The 22,461-nt window shown below is 33.2% G+C and overlaps 2 protein-coding genes across 5 annotated transcripts in view; both read right to left on the bottom strand.

Annotated features, from left to right (window-relative positions):
• The window catches only part of LOC108197760 (uncharacterized), a 40,984-nt gene extending 19,897 nt beyond the window's left edge, over positions 1 to 21,087 (bottom strand). Inside the window, exon 1 of the mRNA XM_064082771.1 lies at positions 21,024 to 21,087. Within this exon, the coding sequence (XP_063938841.1) occupies positions 21,024 to 21,056 (33 nt within the window). The 5' untranslated portion in view covers positions 21,057 to 21,087. The remainder of the gene's footprint in view (positions 1 to 21,023) is intronic.
• Positions 21 to 18,495, bottom strand: LOC108199282 (hypothetical protein). 4 transcript variants are annotated; one of them, XM_017367037.2, is made up of 9 exons: positions 18,357 to 18,486; positions 3,770 to 3,827; positions 2,362 to 2,618; positions 1,950 to 2,288; positions 1,709 to 1,795; positions 952 to 1,605; positions 619 to 840; positions 392 to 544; positions 21 to 160 (listed from the first exon to the last, which is right to left on the bottom strand). In XM_017367037.2, the coding sequence occupies exons 3-9, from the start codon at positions 2,512 to 2,514 to the stop codon at positions 146 to 148; spliced, it is 1,623 nt and encodes a 540-aa protein (XP_017222526.1). In that variant the 5' UTR covers positions 2,515 to 2,618; positions 3,770 to 3,827; positions 18,357 to 18,486; the 3' UTR covers positions 21 to 145. The 4 variants fall into 4 exon arrangements, with proteins under 4 accessions (XP_017222526.1, XP_017222527.1, XP_063938838.1 ...); XM_017367038.2 differs by lacking the exon at positions 3,770 to 3,827 and having other exon boundaries at positions 18,357 to 18,495; XM_064082768.1 differs by lacking the exons at positions 3,770 to 3,827; positions 18,357 to 18,486 and adding an exon at positions 9,324 to 9,477.
• Positions 21,088 to 22,461: the final 1,374 nt, after the last annotated feature.

Here is a 22,461-nt window from a genome sequence, read left to right as displayed (position 1 = left end):
TTTTCTTTCTTTGGGGAAAATGTTCATCCATCACTTCAACAATGAAGTGTAGGCTGTCATTATCTGGGTACATCTCTAGAGCTTTTTTCAGGTCATCATCAAATTCTAACTTCGAAGCCACTAAGTCTTGTGCTCTTGTTAGTAATTATTCAATAACATCCTATAATAAAGTGTCATCATGCATCATATGTCACAAACAAGAATCATTATATGCATCATGTTTATCATATGTTTATCTATTGACAATAAAATAGACAGTTGAATAATTATTATTGATTAATTATATATTAATTTATTATTTGTGACAATAAATAGGATAGATAAGATTGATGGATAATAGTGATAAATTATAGATTAGTGTGTGATTTTTAAATAGTAGTTTAGTGATTACCTCTGCTGCAGGTTCTTGATCTGTATCATCTACAGCCATGTCATCTGTTTGTTGTGTTGTTTTTGAATTCTTCTTCTTTTTGTGGATTTTCACTACTTCATCCATCTGTTTCCATAATTCAGGATCATCCCACTCATCTTCATCTTCATTCTTCTGTAGTTTATTCATAAAAATTAGATATGATGCAATGATGTAGTAAATCAATATATCATTTGAAATAAAGGTACCTTTGCCTGTCCTTTGGAACAATCATTTTCTTTTTTGGAACAATCGATTTCTTTTAAAATTTCTCTAATTGGAGGGACAAGTGATCCAACTCCAAAAACTCCATCAGTTACTTCCATTCTCTGTCTTTCCTTCAATTCATCGTGTGTCCAGCCAATATACGAAGGCAATGTTCTCTCAACCAGTTTTATTCCCATATGCCTTACACGATCAACATATAAAAACTGTATAAATGTAGGAAAATAAAAGAATTTAAGCATTAGTGAATAATATACAAATTTTAATAGTTAATATTTAAGAATATGTTTTTAACTAGTAAGGTTGTAAAGTCTTACAGTGAGGAAAATCAGAGATCCACGAAAAAAAGTTGAAGCTGTCCTATTCCAGCACTCTGTTGCTATCACAAAGTAATGGAGAAGATACTCTGACCAATTGTACTTTTGTAAATGCTCCAGATCATCATCAATTCTAAGTAGCTGCTTGTCAACATAAGCTGAGCTTGTTGTCCCAATCAGAGTATTTGACATGACTATCAAGAAGTTCAGTTTGAAAGTATCACTAACTCCTTGTTTTCTCATTTTCTGAACAAGCATTTGAGCTGTTATTTGCTCTCTTTCTTTTTCATTTGCAAACTGTGCATTCCAAGTTTCTTCTCTTTGTTTGAATTTTGTTTCATCAGCTAACTGAATCTTGATACCTCCATATGGTAGTCCAAGTACATCAAAGACATCATTTTCTGTGATTTGGATGTCATTGTTTTTCAGTTTTAGTGAGACTAAGTTGTGGTCAAATATTTGAAGAACGTTGTATGCAAGTTTTGCCGGCAACATCTCTAACTCAAAATTGAATAACAAACCAAATCCTGACCGTTGCACCCATTTTCTCTGTTCCTCTGTGAGTTTGAATATCATCTCACTAAGAATCCTTGGGGAAACCCTTAATTTCACTTCATCCTTTGGCCTATTAAAATGTTTAGCTCCTTCTATTTTCTGTAAACATAAAAATCATATAGAATTATAATTTAATTCAGAAACAAAAAATAAAATATGAATATAAATATACATAGGATATAAATGAAATACAATGAAGTACCTGAATATTATCTTTAGTATACTTTACTAAAGGATAAAGTATGTTGACCCTCTTCCTTCTGTTTGCTTCATTTTCAACATCATTTTCCTGGTATATGATTGATATATTAGTGATAATGGAGGAGACATTAGCGATAAGTTTTTCATATTACAGTTATAATTACTGATATTTGTGTTGTACATTAGTGATTTATGTGCCATAAACTAGTGATATCAGTGTAATATTTTGTGATAATTATTACCTTTTTCCTCTTGAATTTTGTTGTTTTTGTCTTCCGGTTGTTTAAATTTTCTTGAGCATCCTCAGCAACATTTTCAGCACCCTCATTGTTGATAGTTGTATCAGCAATGTTTTTGCCATCCTCATTCCCATCAGTTGTATCTGGAATGTATTCGCCATCCTCATTCCCAATGTTTTGCCCATCCTCATTCCCACCAGTTGTATCTACCATGATTTCGTCATCCTCATTCGCACCAGTTGTATCTAGCATGATTTCGTCATCCTCATTCCCACCAGTATTGATTTGAGGTACAATAAAATCCTCTTCATGGACAATTGATACAGTAAAATCATCACTCTCCTGTTGAACATAAATTCACTAATAAAAATGGAGTCATCATTATAATAAAAAAATGATAAGTAAGAAATAGAACCTTATCATTGGAAATGGTTTTTGGTCTTTTTGCAGTTTCCTTTGGCTGGTTGTTTGATTTTCGAGCGAATTTAAGCTCCACCTTCTTCCATACTTTCCCTGTTGCTTCATCTCCCTGGTTTTGTTCAGAAACTTGATTTCCATCTTGATCCATAGTTTCAATGTCAAATTGTACTAAGTCAGTAGGCTCAGTGATGGTTGTTTTAGGAAAGCTGTGTTGTCTAATTCGAGAACTTCTTCTTAGTTGAGTTCTGTAACCTGCATTCATTAACAAGAAACTCGAGAAAAATATTAAATAATGTTGCAATATTCTCTTGTTAACTCATAAACCTTATGTAATTTGGACAAATGTAGGTGACATAATTACTAATTAGTATTCTACTAGTATTATTACTAATTACTAATTAGTTTCACTAATATGTCTAGTAATGAGGCCAATTATAGTATCAAATCTAGTTAGAACTGATCATAAATTTATAACAAGTGATCTCAAATAGACAGAGTTTCTTAAAATGTTTGATTTAGCAAAAAACATATAATGCAGGATAGCAATTTAAGTACATTATTCTCTGTTTTGCGACAGAGTTGTTTTCTTGCCAATCTAAACTTCTAAAGCTAGTTATTCGATTACAAATACCAAAACCTAGCAACAAAACTTATCAAACTAGTTCTTCTAAACTAAAGTCCTAGTTACTTGGAAACACTAAACCTAAAAGTGTTTGGACCACAAACTAAAGGCACAAATACTACCAAAATTGCAACAAAAACTTCTCAAACCGATTTTTCCTTGTAAGACACTAGCATAATACTCAACTGGTTGTATAACAGAACCTCAAAACAATAGTTCAAATCAGTACAAAGGAGATCAAAAAACACAAAATTATACATCAAATGCCAAAACATTATACATCAAAAAGCATATAATTTCACATCAGTACAGAGTTGATCAAAAAACTCAAAATTATACATGAAAAACCATAAAATTATACATCAAAAACCACATAATTTCACATCAGTACAGAGGAGACCAAACAACACAAAATTATACATGAAAAACCACAAAATTACATATGAAAAACACATATAATTTTTTAACATATAAAATCACAAATACACTCTGCTCATATCAACACATGATAAATTACAACATGAACACATGCTCAATAAACAGAAAAAAATCAAATAAAATATAATAAAACCCTAAATCAACATACCTCCTCTAGTTCTAGCCATAACTTAGTAGCTTGCAGAAATAAGCTAAATAAGTGCTGTTATGAAATAATATCATCAATAAAATGTCAGTTATCACTATAAACCCTAAAAAACAACGAAAAAATGACATGCAATGAACGCGGAAAATATATGTATCATATTAATTGATAAATCACTAATTAGAAGTGATTTAGTACCTGTTCAAGTCGTTTTTGGTGATTTTTGCTTGTATCTACCTCGGCAACAAAAGTAGATCTGATATCGACGTCAAATTTAACCGGAAAGTTTGTAAAATCACTAATTAGAAGCTAAGAAGAAAGAAAATCAGTAAATATTTGAAGAAAAGCATGAAAAGTACTTGTGGTTTCGGAGGTGAAGATGAACAGTGAAGAAGAGAGTGGGAGTAATGGCGCTGTAACTGTTTCGTATGTATCTGTATGTAATATTTTATGTTTCTTCTTTTCTTTTTTTCAAAAAGCATGGGTTTGGGCTGTTGTTGTAATATTTGGACTGGGTTGTTAACAATGGATTGGGCTGTAGTTTCTAGTTTCTATTTTTTTAAGTTTCTACTAGAGTAGCCCCCTATATATATATATATATATGTGTGTGTGTGTGTGTGTGTGTGTGATAAACAAGAACCCGCCCGATTTTGTACTTTATTATTTAGGAATAAAACAAATTATAACTGATTACGTGCTTTAATTATATTAAATACATTATTAGGTTGATTATGATAGTAGGATAATATCTTAGGTTAGAACATATATTTTTATTCTTATTTGTGATCCATTTTAAATGTTTGTGAGGGGAACATACAGTATTACCAAAAACCTTAAAAGCCATTTTATTAAGAATTTGATAAAGTCAACTTTGAGTAGATTAAATGTGGTAAGTCGATAATGTTAAGCCTTACTATTTACTCCTACCTCATAAGAGCAACCCCAACCATCACCATCTATTAGCTAAAAAGTTTAGGTCTCTCGTATAGTTATTAGCTAAAAAAATAGAGCCCTTCAACCATCGTAATTGTTAGCAAAAAATCTATATATCATCCATCTCATCTGTTATATCTGTTGATTCTGTATTCATTAGTTAAAACATCCACGTCATGTTTTTATCTTATTTAAACTTAATTCTACCTTATTTAAACCTAACTCTACACATAGATACGTACATACATTTAATAAAATTATATTTTTAAATATAGCTAATCATAATAATTAATGTCATTGAAGCACTTGCTCTTACAGATTCAACAAAATTTTAGATAATCATAATTTAGCTAACAATTTTAGCTAATATGATTGGAGATGCTCTGACAACTGTAGGTAACTCTTTTTTTAATAGTCAATGACGTGCAATAGTCTGATTTTAGTTAAGAAATTTACCAACAGATTTTGTGAATGAATTGAGATTCCCACTTATCATCAATGACCAATGAAAGTTGTAGCTTTAAATTCAACAAAATTATGTAATCACATCGATTTGATAGGATGATGAAATTTGCCTTGTATATTATTAAACAAGTAGATTGACAAAGATTGTGTTTCAGTTATAGCGTAAGCAAATATGAGACTATCAAATCAATTAAAATTATAAAATATCTAAACGGAATGGAAGATGGGTGAAATGAACCACAAATGTCACATTAAATTTTTTCTAAAATTTTTGGAATTTGACTTTGAGTTTTATTGTTAATGACCGGATAATGGGTTTTCCTAAAAAATATATTATGTGAGGGAATGAGGCTCCACAATCATAATAAATCATATGAAAAGATTGTATAAGGAGGCCCAAAAGTTGTTGCTATAAGAAGTGGTAATGAAATTGAGTCCAAAAATGTTGTTATTGAGGCATTTTGCAAAGAGATTGATATTTGACGGTAATTTTTTGCACCAAGGACACCACAACAAACTGGTGTTGTTGATAGGAAAAATTGAACACCGCAACAAAATGGTATTATTGACAGGAAAAATAGAATTTTAATTGACTCTGTAGCATATTTTTGAGCTGAGACCGGGAGCATATCATGCTATATTCAGAAGAGAATTCTCATAAAAAAAAACACTAAAAAAACTCCTTATAACCTTGTGACCGGAAAGAAACCATCACTTAAGTATTTTCATACTAATGGAAGCAAGTGTTTTGTATTAAAGGACAATTATGAATATGTTAGAAATTTTGCTAAAAAGACATTTAATACAATCTTTATTGGTTAGTCATTAGAAAAAGACTGCATACAAAGTTTTTGTGATTGATCAAAATAAAGTGATGAAGATCGTATATGTGACTTTTGATGATTCTAAGGGCCTGTACTTGAAGAAGATGATCAAAATGGATGAACAAGTAGGCACAATTGGCCCTTCGTGGGATTGGTTTAGTTTATTTGGTACTCCAGGCACAATTGACTATTTGTGGGATTGGTTTGGTTTATTTGGTTCTCTAGGCACATTGGCTCCTCTTGGGATTTGATTAGTTTGGATACAATTGTGGATTTAAATTCAGTTTTGATATTGGTATTATTTTCGATGGTTGATGGCTGCAGTTTGCATGAGATTTGGTTACATGATCGTTGATTGTTGATTTATTTGGATTTTGAATTTGTTTTGGTTCATCATTGGATCACAGGGATGGTTCTTCTTATTTTGGCTTGTCAATGGATAACATGGATGGTTCTTCTTATTTGGTTGTTTGGATTTGTGACTTTGTATTTTGGTTTCGTTGGAAACTCCAGTTTTCTGTGTTGCAGTTTTGTATTCGTTTGGTTACGTCGTTCCAGTTTTTGATTCGTTTGATTACGTGGCTCTGTTTCTTATTCAGCAAACTCACGATTCACCATCGTGAGTTTGAGGGGGAATGTTAACATATATAATATTGTTATTATTGGATAATTTTATTATTATAATAATTTCCTTTTTAGGATAATTTTCTTTATTATTATTTAGATATTTGCTATATAAAAGCCCTTTCTCTTGTAATTGATAACAAGTCATATTATAATAAAACCCTACTTTTCTATCTTCTTTCTATACTTTATCATTCCAACCATGTGGAACCCTTAGCTAAAAATTATTAATACATACTATAAATAAAATATTTAGAGAATATGTGGAAAAAATCAAGCTCCAATAGTACATTCTCCTTGTCTATAAATAGCCAACCTCTTCATGTTGGCTATATTTGTCGAACCTCCACGACCCTGTAAGAAATCTGTAAGAAGATTCCATATCATTTGTATAACGATCTGTAATTTTGTGAATTATTAAATTAAATTTATATAAACAAATTTGTTGTCTGATTATTATGTGCTTATTAGTTGTGACGTGTTTATATTTGTGAGAGTTGGTGTATTTTTGTTTTTATTTTTAATTGTTTATTAGCTGAGTCGTGTTATTAGTTTTTACTTTTAATATAGAGTTTATCCACAAGCGGATATACAACGCAACGCAGAGCTCTTCTTGACCCCCTTCTAGAAACTTTCAGGAGACATGTTCATCCAATGTAATAATAATGTGGGTGTTTGTTTGAGACTTATAAGTCCAGCTTCTGGATTATAAGTTATGAGCGCTTATTTGTACCGTTTGTGTAATAAGTCAAGAAGCACTTATAAAAAGCTAGGAATGCTAGCTTTTGTTTCAGGACTTCTACTTATTTCCCAAACACTTTAATCACTTATAAGTCTTATCCTGCTTCTAACTTCTACTCCACTTATTTATTTTAAGCAAGAAGCACTTATTTTAAACTCACCCAAACGGCCTCAATATCTTTTGATGACACAACAGAAGTTGAATAACTTTTGTAGTCACGCGTTAGAGAAGAAAAACTTGGAACCCTAAGGACAAAAGTCGCAGGTAGAGGAACATTTGTATGACCTGTTTGCTAAAAGTGGCCTAGGTACCAAACAATAGACACATGGAGTCACTATATCAATTAACATACCTATGAAGGTGCAGAAAACATAAATTTCAGAATGAAGATTAACCAATTGCAGAGAGATATTTATCTATAGTACATAAAACAGATGTACACACCCATATATCATATATGATGCATCTACTGTAAGCAATATATACCATCTACTTATAAATATAATTTTGAGCACTAGCAAAAGTAATATTATATTATATCGTAAGATCTAGTAGGTACATGAAAATTTCCACATATTGTAGATGTACTCCAATTAGGAATTCCAGAATTCAAGAAAGAAAGGAAAAAGTTTGTGTATCATACTATGTACCTATAATTCTTCTTTTGCTTGTTTATTCTTCCTGAAGTTTAACCAGAAGTCCTCATATATCTAAATAAGGGCAAATAATTATGAGAGTATTATCCTGAAACTAAATGTGACGCCCCCAAACCCACATCCCGTGGATTTAGGTCGCCACACAAACTCTGGTATACCTGCATTACACATTAACTCTCGCCCACAAGTCCAGGGTCGATCGTCTTTGTCATTACATCGTCTAATTACTTATATTACAATAAAATATATCTTAACATATATTACAAAGAACATTACTTCCTCCCATACATCAGGAACATTCCAACTAACTTATCTAGCTCGCCGGGTGCGCCTTCTCCTTGCCCTTGCCACCACTGGCTTCCAGGCTGTCCTTCGGATACGTGCCATGTTCACTTTTCACTATTCAAAGATTTTAAATACACGCAAGATGAGCAGTTGATTACTCAGCAAGTTCATACAGTGAACATAACACAATTTATCATACAACAATTTCAACAAATCAAGATAAGCAATGCCATTCAACAAGCGAAGAATTCACTTAATGATAACCAAGAATAATGAAAAGATTTACTAGTCTTCCATCCTGGCGGTGCCACTCCATGGCTCGATCACCACCACTTTGTGAATACCATTCTCTAGTGACACCACCTCCGCAGTTTATTCGCAAACGCAAAAGCCACCACCTAACTATCTCTCTCTTGCTAGCGTAAAGGTTACAACCGTCTAAATTCATAGACAATAAAATTCTCGTCAGTACCACAAATACAATCATTCGTGTTGACCGGTTCTCAAGAGTTTCCCCGAGTACAAGAAATTCTCTTCTAAAAACAATTCTTTTCTTTCACTCCTTTATCCAACAATTCTTCTAACTAAATCACCAACTCTTTCATCTCCGCTGGGGCCATTCGATAAGGGGCTTTGGATATAGGTGCGGTACCCAGAAAAAGATCAATTGTGAATTCAATTTCTCTGTCAAGGGGTAATCCTGATAATTCCTCGAGGAAAACGTCCGCATATTCATTTACAACTAGAATTTTTTCTAATTTAGGACTATGTTTTTACGTACCTATCACATGCGCCAAATAGACTTGACATCCATGTCGAAGTAGTCTTTTCGCTTAAATCATCGTTATAAAGTTCTTAACTTGCTTCTGTCCCTGCATTATTACTCTTTTCTCTTTACCTCCTTTTAAGCTTACGCGTTTAGATCGACAATTTATTTGAGCATCGTAAAGTGTTAACCAATCCATCCAAAGTATCACATCAAACTCTCCTAGCTTGAGAGGAATGACGTCTATGCTCAAGGTTGCTTTTGAGCGTCACCTTACTATTCGGACACACTCAATCTACAACAATTACTTCTTGATTCGTTATTTCTATATTCATAGTCTCCTCTAAAGGTATTAACTCAGTTCCCAACTTATGCATAAAACGTATAAAAATGAAAGATCTAGTAGCACCCGAATCAATAAGCAAACAAACATTCTCAGAATTAACCATAAACGTACCCGAAATCACATCATTATCCACAATTCCATCTGTTGCTTTGTTGTTTTCTGGAGGAGCCATTAGTCTCAGGTCAAAGCTTTCTTGCGAGACTGTTTACAATCCTTGGCCATGTGGCCTTTCTTTTCACAACTAAAACAGGTAACCGACTTCTCTTTGCAATTTGAAGCATAATGTCCCTTCTGTCCGCAACTGTAGCAATTTGCAAATTCTTGATAACAAGGGGATGGATGCCTCTTTCCATGAGTTTTGCATACAAGTAGAGGAGGTCTCCCTTGGAGAAGATTCGCAATTTGTGGAGGTTTGAACCTTGGATTTTCTTCTCGGTTCCCTATGTTCTCTATCCTTGGATTACCGTCACTCTTGTTCTCTTTCTTGACAAATGGCCTTTTCACATCCGCATTCCAATTCCAAAATTTCCTTCCTGGGTTTCGGTCAGGTTGCGGAGCCTTTCGTAACCTATCATTTTTTTCCCGATTGTATAATTCACTCTCGCTTTCCACTATAGCAGCCTTTCGAACTAAGGTCGCATAGTTGCTGATTTCGAAAATAGCTACTCTATTCCGAATCATTGGCTTTAACCCTTGCTGAAAACGTCTCGCTTTCTTCTCTTCCGTGTCAACATGGTACGGCACAAATCTCGAGAGTTCGGTAAACTTAGCTTCATACTCCGCTACTATCATATTTCCCTGTTTGAGTTCTAGGAATTTGAGCTCCCTTTGATTCTCTAAATATTTAGGAAAGTACTTCTCTAGGAATAACTCATTAAAGCTAGTCCCAGATACTACGTCCGTTCCCTCGAGTGTCTTCTTAGCTTCCCACCAATACTTTGCTTCTCCTTTTGACATATAAGTAGCAAATAAAGATTTCTTGTTCTCTTCTACACCCACGATCTCAGATGTTTTCTCTATCTCTTTCAACCATGCTTTCGCTTCTATGGGATCAGTAATTCCCTTGAAATCACTTCCGCTTTCCACTATAGCAGCCTTTTCAACTAAAGTTGCATAGTTGCTGATTTCGAGAACAACTACTCTATTCCGAATCCATGGTTTTAACCCTTGTTGAAAACGTCTCGCTCTCTTCTCTTCCGTGTCAACATGGTACGGTACCAATCTCGAGAGTTCGGTAAACTTAGCTTCATACTCAGCTACTGTCATATTTCCCTGTTTGAGTTCTAGGAAATTGAGCTCTATTTGATTCTCTAAATATTTAGGGAAGTACTTCTCTAGGAATAATAACTCAGTAAACCTAATCCAAGATACTATGTCCGTTCCCTCGAGTGCCTTCTTAGCTTCCCACCAATAATTAGCTTTTCCCTTTAACATATAAGTAGCAAATAAAGTTTTCTTGTTCTCTTCGACACCCACTATCTCAAATATTTTCTCTATCTCTTTCAACCATGCTTTCGCTTCTACAGGATCAGAAGATCCCTTGAATTCAGGTGGATGTAATGATTTGAAAGATTTGAAGGTAATAGCTGGTTGGGTTGATTGACTTGAAGAAGCTTTATCAGGATTGTTTTGAAGATTTCGAGTGTGTTGTTGAAGAAAATCAAGAAGCATTTGTACAGGATTAGGATTAGTAGTATTGAATTCTGGTGGAAGTTCTTGTTGAGTCTCTTGTTCTTGATTTTCATTCAAATCTGAATTCATCTTAATTCTATTAAGAATAAACAAGAAAAGGTTAATAGATTTCAAAGATAACACATAATATACAAGTTTATCGAGAATATAAAAAGTGCATTTTAAATATATTTATTCATGGTGGTACAAGAATGTAACAAGAAATTGTAAAGGTCACACATATATTTTAAAAAGAAAGGTTGTTTTGAAAAATGAACACTTCAGTTGTTTTTTTTTTTTCAGGGGTTTGGGTTTGGTGGTCGATGGTAAAGAAGTGCAATCGAAAGATAAGCAACAGAAAAGATACAATGGAACAACTCAGAGTAAACCATCCATCATCAGTGGTCATCATATGTAAATATACAAAGAGTTTGAAGTACAAGTCCATGTCATATGAGAATATATCAAGTCTGATCATCACAAGCATATTCAAATATACCTATCAACATCACTACATGCCATAAAGATCTAATGATCGAAACTATCAAGTCTGCATCAAAATAAAAAGATCATCAACTATCAACTACACAATGTCGACATATACAATGTCGGCAGACACACGTAGACTACGTGTGTTATCTCGCAAAAGTCAAACTGTACAAAGGCCAAAAGATCATCAGCGTCCGAATGTCTCCGAAACTCTGTGCTGGAACATTGACAGAGCTCGGTGTATCAAGGCTGAAGTAATACTAGCATCGATGTGTCCGGAACTTGTGGGGGGTATCTCGCAAATATCCATGCGGAGTCCCTAAAAAACTGAGATGGCAATCTGATGAACCACCTCCATCCTGAACTCCCAGGCCAAGAATCAAGGATCATCAAGTGATATTCAATTTAGTTCTCATTTTCCAAAAGGATTCAATACTTAAGGGTAAATCCAACTTAAGGGTAAATCCGGCTTCAGGTTTATCCATGTATCGAGAAATTTCAACGAAGTTTACTCAAATATCGGGAATTTACAACAAGGTTCAGATTTCTATAAATCAAGGGTCACCCTGAACGATAGGTTGACTTCAAGTACGAACGAAATTCTCGTATTGAAACAAATATTTCAGCAATCTTTTTTCAAATAAAATTCTCAATTTGATTCGAAAATAACGAAATATACTTTATGTTATTTAAAGATAAAAATTACTTATTACAACCAACATATATTATACTTAATTCTCTTTATCAAATATTATCAAATATATCTCTAATTTTCTTAAAAGCTAAAGCCTCTATTTATTCATTATTCGACCTCTTCTATCTCTCGCTTCTTACTAAAGACTTTTATTAATATCTTTAAATACACTAAAAATCTAAATGTCTTTTCTTTATTCACTTCTCAATATTCTTGACTTGTTCCACAACTTCTTTTCCTTAACAATAGTATTTTTCTATCTTTAATAATCACTTTAATCATTGATCATATTATTATTAATAATAATCTCCTCCATCTTTATTTAATAGATCAATTACAATAACAAATAATTTCGCTCATATTTTCCTTTAACTTAAATTACATAAACTCAACAAATCTCTAATATCGAGTTCTACTATATTATAAAGTTTTTCATCCTTATTTTTAAAAAATATTCATCAAATTCTAATATTCTATTTTAATAATGCTAATTTCTTTTTTCTTTTTCTTCTCTTTTCTTAAATTATAAATAATTTCCCCCTTTTTACTATTTTCCTCCTTTATCAATTATTAATATAATAACATCCTATTTTTCTTGCTCCTTTCATTATTATTTGATTAAAAATCCTCACTTAATCATTTTACTAGCGGGTTAATGCTCTATTTCATCACTGTACTCGATCAAAACTTTCAGTTAACTTACCCAGTGAAAAAAGCTTTCAGTCAACTAATTGTATCATTAAAAACTTGCAGAAAGGTCATTCCGTTAGTCTCCGTTTAAAACTTAACATATTAATGCTCTATTTCATCACTGTTTTCGATTAAAAATTTCAGTTAGCCTACCGAATAAAGGACAACTTTCGGTATGCATTTATGATTACAAGCTAGTAAGCTTAGTTGCACTCTCACACCACAACATACAGTAATCCCGATCCCATGCATGCTACTCGTCGTTTCGAGATGCCATGAATTCCATGCATGACTCGATTTCACAGATATGGCACCTGGGCTCCGCGAGCTCGTTCAAGTCGCTTCAATTTAAGCTTAACGGTGTGCAGACTTATGTGAGCAGTGCATTGACGGATGAGGAGGATTGTTTGGATATGTTTGAAGATGTGATGGATGGGAAAATTAAAAGACGTGTGCGAGATAAGACTCAGAAGCTGGAGCATGTGACTAGTGTTGCGCTTGCTTTGGTAAATAGTTTATATATATGACAGGTAGTATGTTGTTTAGATGAGACAATTCAGTGAAGTTGCTCGTGATCGTGGTATCCCAATGGAAGAACTATGGAAGTAATTTTATGTGCTAATTCATTGTATATTGTCCGGCTTTTAGAGAATACTTATTGGAGAGTTGTATATATATGACGGGGAGTATGTTGTTTAGAGCTGCTGTAATTTATACAAGGGAGCCCCACCACTAGTAATTGGTGGCAGGCGTTGGGTGGTAGTGAAGGACAGGGAAGATGAGATAAAAAGAGAGAGGCTAGAATGAGGGAGGAAGGCGGGCACAGATGGAGAGGGACCGAGGCGATTGAGAGAAGAGAGGGAGAAGGAGAGAGATAACAGAGACTCAGAGAGCAAAAACATACACACACACATGTACATTTTTATATATAAAAACACACACAGATGCAAAAACAGGCAATTCTGTTAACTTTAACGTTTTCCGTTAAAGTCAAAGACAGGGTTAACGGTGTTGAAATGTTTTTTATACTTAATCTTGTGATTGAAAGTTTTTAGATACTTTATTATTTAAATGAAATTTTTTTTGGCTCGGTAGACCAACTGAAAGTTTTGCTCCAGTAGATAGATGAAAGAAATAGAGCATTAACCCTTAAACTGACTTATTCATTTTTATTCAAAATTCTATCTCTATTTCTTATTCAATCTCCCCCAAAACAAACTTATTCTTTTTTATTCAAAATTCTATCTCTTTTTCTTATTCAATCTCCCCAAAAATAAACTTAACCTTTTATCTTTATTTTTATATTAACCTATTTATAATTCCTAATTACAATTCTAATTATTATTTAATTACATTTGTGAAGTGACCAAACTGCCCTCGCCAGTCTCCTCTCTTTCCTCCTTCACCGGCCTGGCAGCTTCGCCACCTCCGCCTGCAATCATCTCCCCCTCCGCCTCCGTTTCTCTCCCTATCTCTCGCTCTCTCCGTCCTCGCCGTCTTCTTATCTTTCTCGACGTCTCTCTCATTTCTCTTCCTACTCCCCACCAAGCCTCTTTATCTCTCTCTGCTTCCTCTTTCTCCCTGTCTTTTTCAGTCGCCGCTGTGGTAGGGCTTCGTCATTCACAGCAACACACACATTCCATGATCACACACTCGCCACAAAACCAACAGACATCTCAACGCGCGCGCACTCTCCTCTAGGCCTGTAAATCGATCCGAACTATCCCGTGTCTCGGCTTATATCCGGCTCAAAATATGATATATGTCTCATATCCGTTTTGAGAACAATACAAATCTGGCAGAAATATTAAACTCGAATAAAATATGATCCCGAATATGGGCACTCACATACCCGCTAAAATTAGGTCTCCTTATTTTCATAATATGATCCTATCTAAAAACTCGAATATGATCCATGGGTCAATTTTGATTTGAACTAATATACAGATTATATTTATAACCCATTACATTTGTAAGTAAATAATCATCATTTTATAAAATTTTAATATCTAATGTAAGTTTAAATCTTCATAAAATATGATTTATTCACAATGATAATGCATATTATCTGCATATATATTTAATAATTATATATACACATAAAATTGTAAGTTCTAATTTATAATAATTATATTTTTATAGTATTTTGTTTATTTAGAGTAAATGATGATTAGTTGAATAATTGAAATAAAAATGATATTTAATGTTAGTGCATCATATTATACTAATATTGGGTGGATCCAGGCCCGGCCTAGAGGGAGGGCATCCAAGTCGACCGCCCAGTGTCTAAAAAATTTTGGGCCCAAAAATTGTACTCCCTCCGTCCCCCTCATTTGTTTACATTGGGGGACGGGGGCTCGGCACACATTCTAATGCTCTCGTAAAACGTAGTTCGATAAGTTATTTTGAACTTTTTTTTCTTCTGAATAAAAATTTGATGTTTAAACTTTAATACGAAAAAGGAAATTTTCAAAAATAAGTTATGGACCTATGTTTAATATGCGCATTAAAATGTGTGTCGAGCAATGTCAAAAAACTATAAAGAAATGAGAGGGACAGAGGGAGTATAATATATGTGTTCTTATTAGTATACATCAGTCTAGTAAGAGGAAAAATAACTTAAACTTTCTATTATTTTAACCTCGTGTGTGCATTGTGCCTATCCTACCCTACCCTACGTGACTACATCCCTACCTAAACTAATAATAAATCAATTGATCTCTTAACTGCTACACATGCACTCATATGTATATATCATCAAGCATCTATTTAATTTTTTGAGTTTGTACATCCAATACACCCACTAACTCGAAAAATTTATTTTTCGTAGTTTGTTTTTATTTGAATTATTCTTAAAACTTGGGTGTTTTTTAAGTTATTTTCTTATTGAAGTAGACTAAAATTTGAGTTTACATTGCTATAAGTTATATTTTATCAAATTTAACGAAGTAAAAACAATTAGAGCCCATTTTCTCTTTTCGCCTTCAGGTCCTCAAAAGATATGGAACGACCCTGGGTGGATCATGAACTATTCGGTTAGAAAATAAAAAATACGATACTGGCTCATATTCGGTTTAGATTCTGAACTCAAATACCCAGGATCGGTTTATATCCGAATAAATTGATCCCGTATCCAAATCCGGACAACTTAAAAATAATATGATCCGATACTTGAGAAGAAGGGCATCCATTATCACCCAGATCATTTACAGTCGTACTTTCCTCCTCCTTCCCCTATTTTTCCGCCCCCTTGCTGTCATCGAGAGCCACCGCTGCGGCCGGCCCCCCTTTCCCCGTTATTCAACTTTCCATAGTCTCTTCTCAACAACCCCAATCTATTCAAGTTATCAATTATACCAAAATCCAAGCAAATCATGAAAACCCCAAATCAATTCAAACCCCAACTACAAAGCAATTTTGGGGAAAACTTTTTTCACTGTAATTGCATAGACACAAAAGTGTGGATAGTGTGTGCCAGCGGAACCATCATATTTCAAGTACAAAATAATTCAAGATTCCTTTCATAAATGTTTATTATTATTATTATTAACACTAACATTTCTATCTTGTACAAATAATTCTCGCCATTAAAATTTTATTCTCACATAATCTTGACATTTTTTCAATATGTATTATTTAATAATCAAAATGATTTTCCCCTAAATAATCCCTTTAATAGCTTTTATCGGGAACCTCGTCATTATTTTATTAAAATATACTCACAACTCATTTTATTATTCGGACTACTTAAACACCACCTCGAGTCGCAATTCTTTTAATCTTCTAATCTCGAGTAATAAAACTTATTTTATTTCCCTCTATTTGTTATTTAAATATTTCTCGCCAATATTCAAGAATATATATTTAAAATAGATAATCCGCTTAAATATCCTTATCAATTTATCCGGAGAGTCATACGAATAATCATTTTAAATGAATTAAATAACTAAATATAAAATACTAATATATTTAGGTACTTGCGAATTTCGTGGTCGTTACATTAAGTGACAAAGATCTTCAACATCTTAAAAAGGGAAAGTCGTAGTCTAGACATAGAAAAGATGTATGTGTAATATTTATAAAGAATACAGAATCTTGGAACAGGATAATAAAAGTTATATGAGTATTAAGGTGAATACTTTGATCCAATGAATTTACTTCCTACCAAGTCCTTGACCCCATGACTATTAAACATCATTATGTAAAAATGATGGTCTACTATTACACTAATATGCAAAGCCTAAGTTTATCCTACTATGCATCACAAGACACATGTAGGTATAGGTATCTTGTAATAACTATTCCCATCCCAAATTTCCAAATATATTTACATCGACTGAATTTGCTTATTACCTTTAACAAGTCATGCTGGTAGGAAGTGTGGACAACAATCGAGCAAAGATTAGATATGACGAGGCACAAATTACTTCATAGTTCATCGAATATATAGATCAATCAAGTGCTTGGTTTTGGTTTCCGGTCCAAACGAATTTTCTTTAACCACTTAACATTCATCCCAATAGTTTTGAAAATATATTACTCCCTCTGTCCCACCAGGTTCTTTACGTTACTTTTTGGCACACATTTTAAGGCCCCTATAAAGTATACTTGCGTAATATATATATATATTTTTTAAAATTCCTGAAAAAAAATTTGACGTTTAAATTTTTATTCAAAAAAAGAAAAATTAAAAAAAAACATTATATAACTATACTTTACAAGAGCCTCAAAATGCGTGCAAACAGTGTACGTAAGCTATTCGGTGGGACGGAGGGAGTACTTTTTTCTGATTCGTGCAATGAAGCATACACAAAGACAGAACCCAAAGTATAAACATTAAAAAGCTGGAAAGCACCCCAATGACAAGTAACATCAATATTATGTAGGGATAATTAATTCATCAGTCCCTCAACTATAGGCCGTTTATGACTTAGGTCCCTGAACTAAAAAGTCCAATAAATAAGTCCTTTAACTTTTCAAAAATCTGATTCGCATCCCTCCGTCAGAATTTGACTAACGGATGTTAGTCAATGCTGATGTGGAAATCGAAAATAAAAATAAGAATGACCTTGAAAATGACTTGGCAAACAAAATTTACGGATTGAAGTGAAATTTTGATATGTTAATGTACGAGTAATTTCAAGAACATCGGTGGTGAAAGTTTTCGATTTTGAGTTCACTAACGTATAGAAATATGCAGATTTTCGTAAGTGTTTTTTTCCTGTTCTTGAGATTAACGGGTAGATTTCTGTACGTTAGTGAATTCAAAATCGAAAACTTTCACCAGCGATGTTCTTGAAATTATTCGTAAATTAACATATCAAAATTTCACTTCAATCCGTGAATTTCGCTTGCCACATCATTTTCCTGGTCATTTTTATTTTTATTTTCGATTTCCACGTCAGCATTGACTAACATCCGTTAGTCAAATTCTGACTGAGGGACGCGAATCAGATTTTTTGAAAGTTAAAAGACTTATTTATTAGACTTTTTAGTTCAGGGACCTAAACCATAAATGGCCTATAATTGAGGGACTAATGAATTAATTATCCCATATTATGTATTACATAATAGCTATCATATAGAACTAATACACATACCTTTGACACTCTAAGCAAAGGGTATTAAAACAAGCTGGGCAGCTAAGCACGGCATCAGAGTATTGACCTTTCCTTCTCTTCTGAACCCATACTTGATCTTTGTTGTCGAGTTTAGGATCATAAAATTCTGGTTTGGTAGAGTAATCAATTTCATCATCAGAAGAAACTGGAAAAGATCAGACAATAAATTTATTAGTATTATAACCATGTAAAGGTAGATGAAGGAATATAATTCCAGCTCGTAAGACATCAAAATTACTAAACAATTTTTTTTAAATAATGTGAATCCCACAAGTTCAAACCTACCCTTGAGATAAAGTAAACAAGCATATGATTATAGCAATGCCATATTATGACATGCAATAGAGCAGGATTCTTATTAGAGTCACTACTTGGAAAATGTTTTAGTTATATATTTATGATGCTTCAGGAATATGGCTACAAGTATTAAGACATTTCTATTTATTGTTTTATAACAAAAGTCTTGTTCAAAAGTTTCTGAATGAATAACTTCTAAATTATCACAATGCGTGTGTGTGTGTGTGTCTGGGGTAGTGATCAAATACAGATCAACCCTTAAATAAAAACTAAAAACAGTACAATTTAGTGATATTCCTTTTAGAAAATAGTGATTTGCTGCAAAAATTGGTGAAAACTCCAGATCTTTCCTTGTTATCGATTCTGGTGGTGGTGGAGATAGTGGAGGTAGAGATGGAGGTGTTGGACATGAAGGGGGCGGTGGCATGGAGGAGGTGGGGTTGAGATGGCAGAGGCGGAGGTGACGGTGGCAGAGGTGGAGGTAGTGGTGGCAAAGGTCGAGGTGGAGGCATGGTAGAGGAGGCATGACAGATGTGGGGTTGAGATATGGAGGTATGGTAGAGGTGGGGGTTGAGATGACCGAGGCGGGGGGTTGAGATGGCGAGGCGGTGGATGCGGAGATGGAAGTGAATGTGAAGAAATTAGTGATATTTCCACTGGAATTTGTAGTTTGTAGAATAAGAGAGTTTGTAGTTGAATAAGACTCTATATGTGTGTGTGTGTGTGTGTGTGTGTGTGTGTGTGTGTGTGTGTGTATGATACTTGAAATTTAAATTACACAAATCTTCGTAGATATACTATACTCCAGAGTCCAAAGTTCAAAATTTCTAAATCTTAAGACAAAACACAGTCATATAACGACAATGTATATTTGACAAACATATTATGTGGAAATATAGGAAGGCACACAAGTTAATGACTTATGTAGATATGTATGTCAAATATCTAAATCAAAAGATACGAAGAGTAACATATAGGGGAAAAGACGCATATATAATGATGGGACACTATTTTTTGCAATTTTCAACTTTAAAATACTAACAATTCCCACATCTTTCTTAAATATTCACGGGTATGAGATAATTATTTGTCATATCTACCCACAGGAGATACATGGTCCTTTACAGCGCTGGCATTACATATGCAATTTTTCATTGATTTCTCATCACAAAAGAATTGAGTAACCATACAATTTATATATAGAGTTTTACATGTCTCATAAGGAATTAGCTATATATTTACCCTAAAAGAACCTGCAAACGGTTTTTTTAAATCCAATTTCCAGTTTGAAGGTGCTAGTTATGTATGTTTACAGGGAAATCATAGAGAGAAAAGTTAATGAATTATGTAGATATGTATGTCAAATATCTAAATCAAAAGATACGAAGAGTAACATATAGGGGAAAAGACGCATATATAATGATGGGACACTATTTTTTGCAATTTTCAACTTTAAAATACTAACAATTCCCACATCTTTCTTAAATATTCACGGGTATGAGATAATTATTTGTCATATCTACCCACAGGAGATACATGGTCCTTTACAGCGCTGGCATTACATATGCAATTTTTCATTGATTTCTCATCACAAAAGAATTGAGTAATCATACAATTTATATAAAGAGTTTTACATGTCTCATAAGGAATTAGCTATATATTTACCCTAAAAGAACCTGCAAACGGTTTTTTTAAATCCAATTTTCAGTTTGAAGGTGCTAGTTATGTATGTTTACAGGGAAATCATAGAGAAAGTAACCCCCCCCCCCCCACCCCCACACACACACACACACAAAATATAACATGGGTCTGTCGCTCTATTCATGTGTGAAAGATTATTAGCAAAAGCCTATGGCACTGAGTATATTATAGTTTGCAGCTCCGTCCTAGAACTATTAGATTCTCAATATCGGAAACTCATCTTTAACCAAAACATAACCTCCGCTTTAACGTACTTTATTCATCATCTGACGATTACCATCACCAAATTTGCAAACCATATTTCAGAATATTAACACACCAAAATATACAAATAATAATAAGTTTTAAAGTTCTTGGTTATACACATTCATGATATATTTTCTTGTTTCAATACAACAAGCACCTGATCATAAAAACTCAACCCACCCAATTGGGTGGCTTATTCATAAGAAACCCATACCATATCTCATTACAATATGCAAGATTTAGTGATTCAACAAAATATATAAGCCCTTTTAAAACCTAAAAATCAAAGCACAATAACACATAGAAGATATGAATACTAATCAAAAAACAAACAAATGTATATAAATAAATAAAGGGTAGTTGAAAATTACCAGTTTTCTGCGAATTAGTCAGGGAATCCGCCTTTGTTTCTTGATTTTCTTCTTCAGTGTTCATGCTGAGCTCAGTTTAGCACCCTTTGTTCTTATTTCGCTTTTATGTTTTGGTTGTGTTCTTGGGGAGAGAAAAGTAATGAAAAAGCAGTTGGATTGGGTTATGGAGTTGGGCCTAAAACACTTGAGTTGGGTTGGGTTGTATGCTAGACGTGGATCGAAAATTCATAATGATCGCCCCATTTTTCTAAAGAAAACCAGAAGCAATTTTACCAAGCCCTCTATTCGCTTGAGATTTTAATAAATTGTTTTCGGTGTATGGATTTTGATAGATTATATGTGATTTTGTTTTTTGCGAATTTCTGATAACATGTTACAGAGTTGATAGGATTTAAGCACAATATTTAAAAATGCCATTGATTTTGGTGGGATTTCAAAAAACTTTAAAAACTTTAAAAAAATTCATCATTTTATGAAATTCAAAAAAAAAAATCATTGAATTTTAGAGCATAATTTAAAATCCTAATTGAATACGACCAGAATTTGTAACATAATTTAAAATCAACGAATACCTAAAAATATAAATGGATTCCAAACAATTCCAATCGAATACTCTTAGATCTAACGAGTGAAAAAAAATTCTTTAAAATCCAAATCAAATACGCCCCTTTGGTTTAAACTTATGTTAAACAAGGGTGAGTTAAAGTTGATATAAATTGTGCCCCAACATTAAGGGAAGAATCTATACAAGCTATAAATAAAATTATATCAATATTTAGTCGTCAACTCAGAAATCGAATGCCATATGCTAATTAATTTAACATATCAAAAAACACAATTGTGAAAATATATTTTAGTCATTTTTCTGATTCCTTTTCCGTTTTAACTTGTTGGTGGTGATGTTTTTCGTAACGAATTTTTTATGGTGTGTCCATGGGCACACAATAGTCACTAAATCTCATGAGAATATTAGTTTTTGTCTGGTGGAAGGATAATAAATATTGATGGCCCTCCTGCATTTATATCAATTCCACCGATCAAAAGAAATCATTTTCATGAGAGCTGGTGCTTATAGTGTGCCTTAGACACACATTAGAAAAACCGTTTTCATAAAGACATCGTAATTCACACTCGTTATTCTGAAAGCCTGATATGCGAGAAGATCTTCCTGTTTCAAGCGATATATAAGATTAGTTTGATTATATAGTCAAAAAGTAAATTTGACTAAATATTCTTGCCAATATGCAATAAAGTTTTAGTTATTTTTTTTTTTGATTTTCAAAGTTTTAGTTATTATAATATCAAAACAAACGAGTATTCTAAATTATAAATAAGAAAATAATTTATGGTGACAAGGAAGCGAACGTACCAATCCGTAGAACCTTTCAAAGTGTGAGGACAATGGTCAAAAAGTCATGTCACATGAACTAAATAAGCCATTTATATCCCCCACCGAAAAACTGGTAACA

Source organism: Daucus carota, chromosome 8 (genome assembly GCF_001625215.2).
Source record: "Daucus carota subsp. sativus chromosome 8, DH1 v3.0, whole genome shotgun sequence".
Lineage (NCBI taxonomy): Eukaryota > Viridiplantae > Streptophyta > Magnoliopsida > Apiales > Apiaceae > Daucus > Daucus carota.
The sequence above is the reverse complement of the archived record's forward strand: the minus strand, read 5'-3'. Positions and strand labels throughout refer to the sequence as shown.

Excerpts from the sequence above, each read along its gene's own strand:
- LOC108199282 (XM_064082768.1), bottom strand. The coding sequence starts at position 9,384 with ATGGCTCCTCCAGAAAACAACAAAGCAACAGATGGAATTGTGGATAAT. Across the intron at positions 1,606-1,708 it reads ATACTAAAGATAATATTCAG|AAAATAGAAGGAGCTAAACA; the intron begins GTACTTCATTGT and ends TTATGTTTACAG. Across the intron at positions 545-618 it reads GTTCCAAAGGACAGGCAAAG|AAGAATGAAGATGAAGATGA; the intron begins GTACCTTTATTT and ends AATAAACTACAG.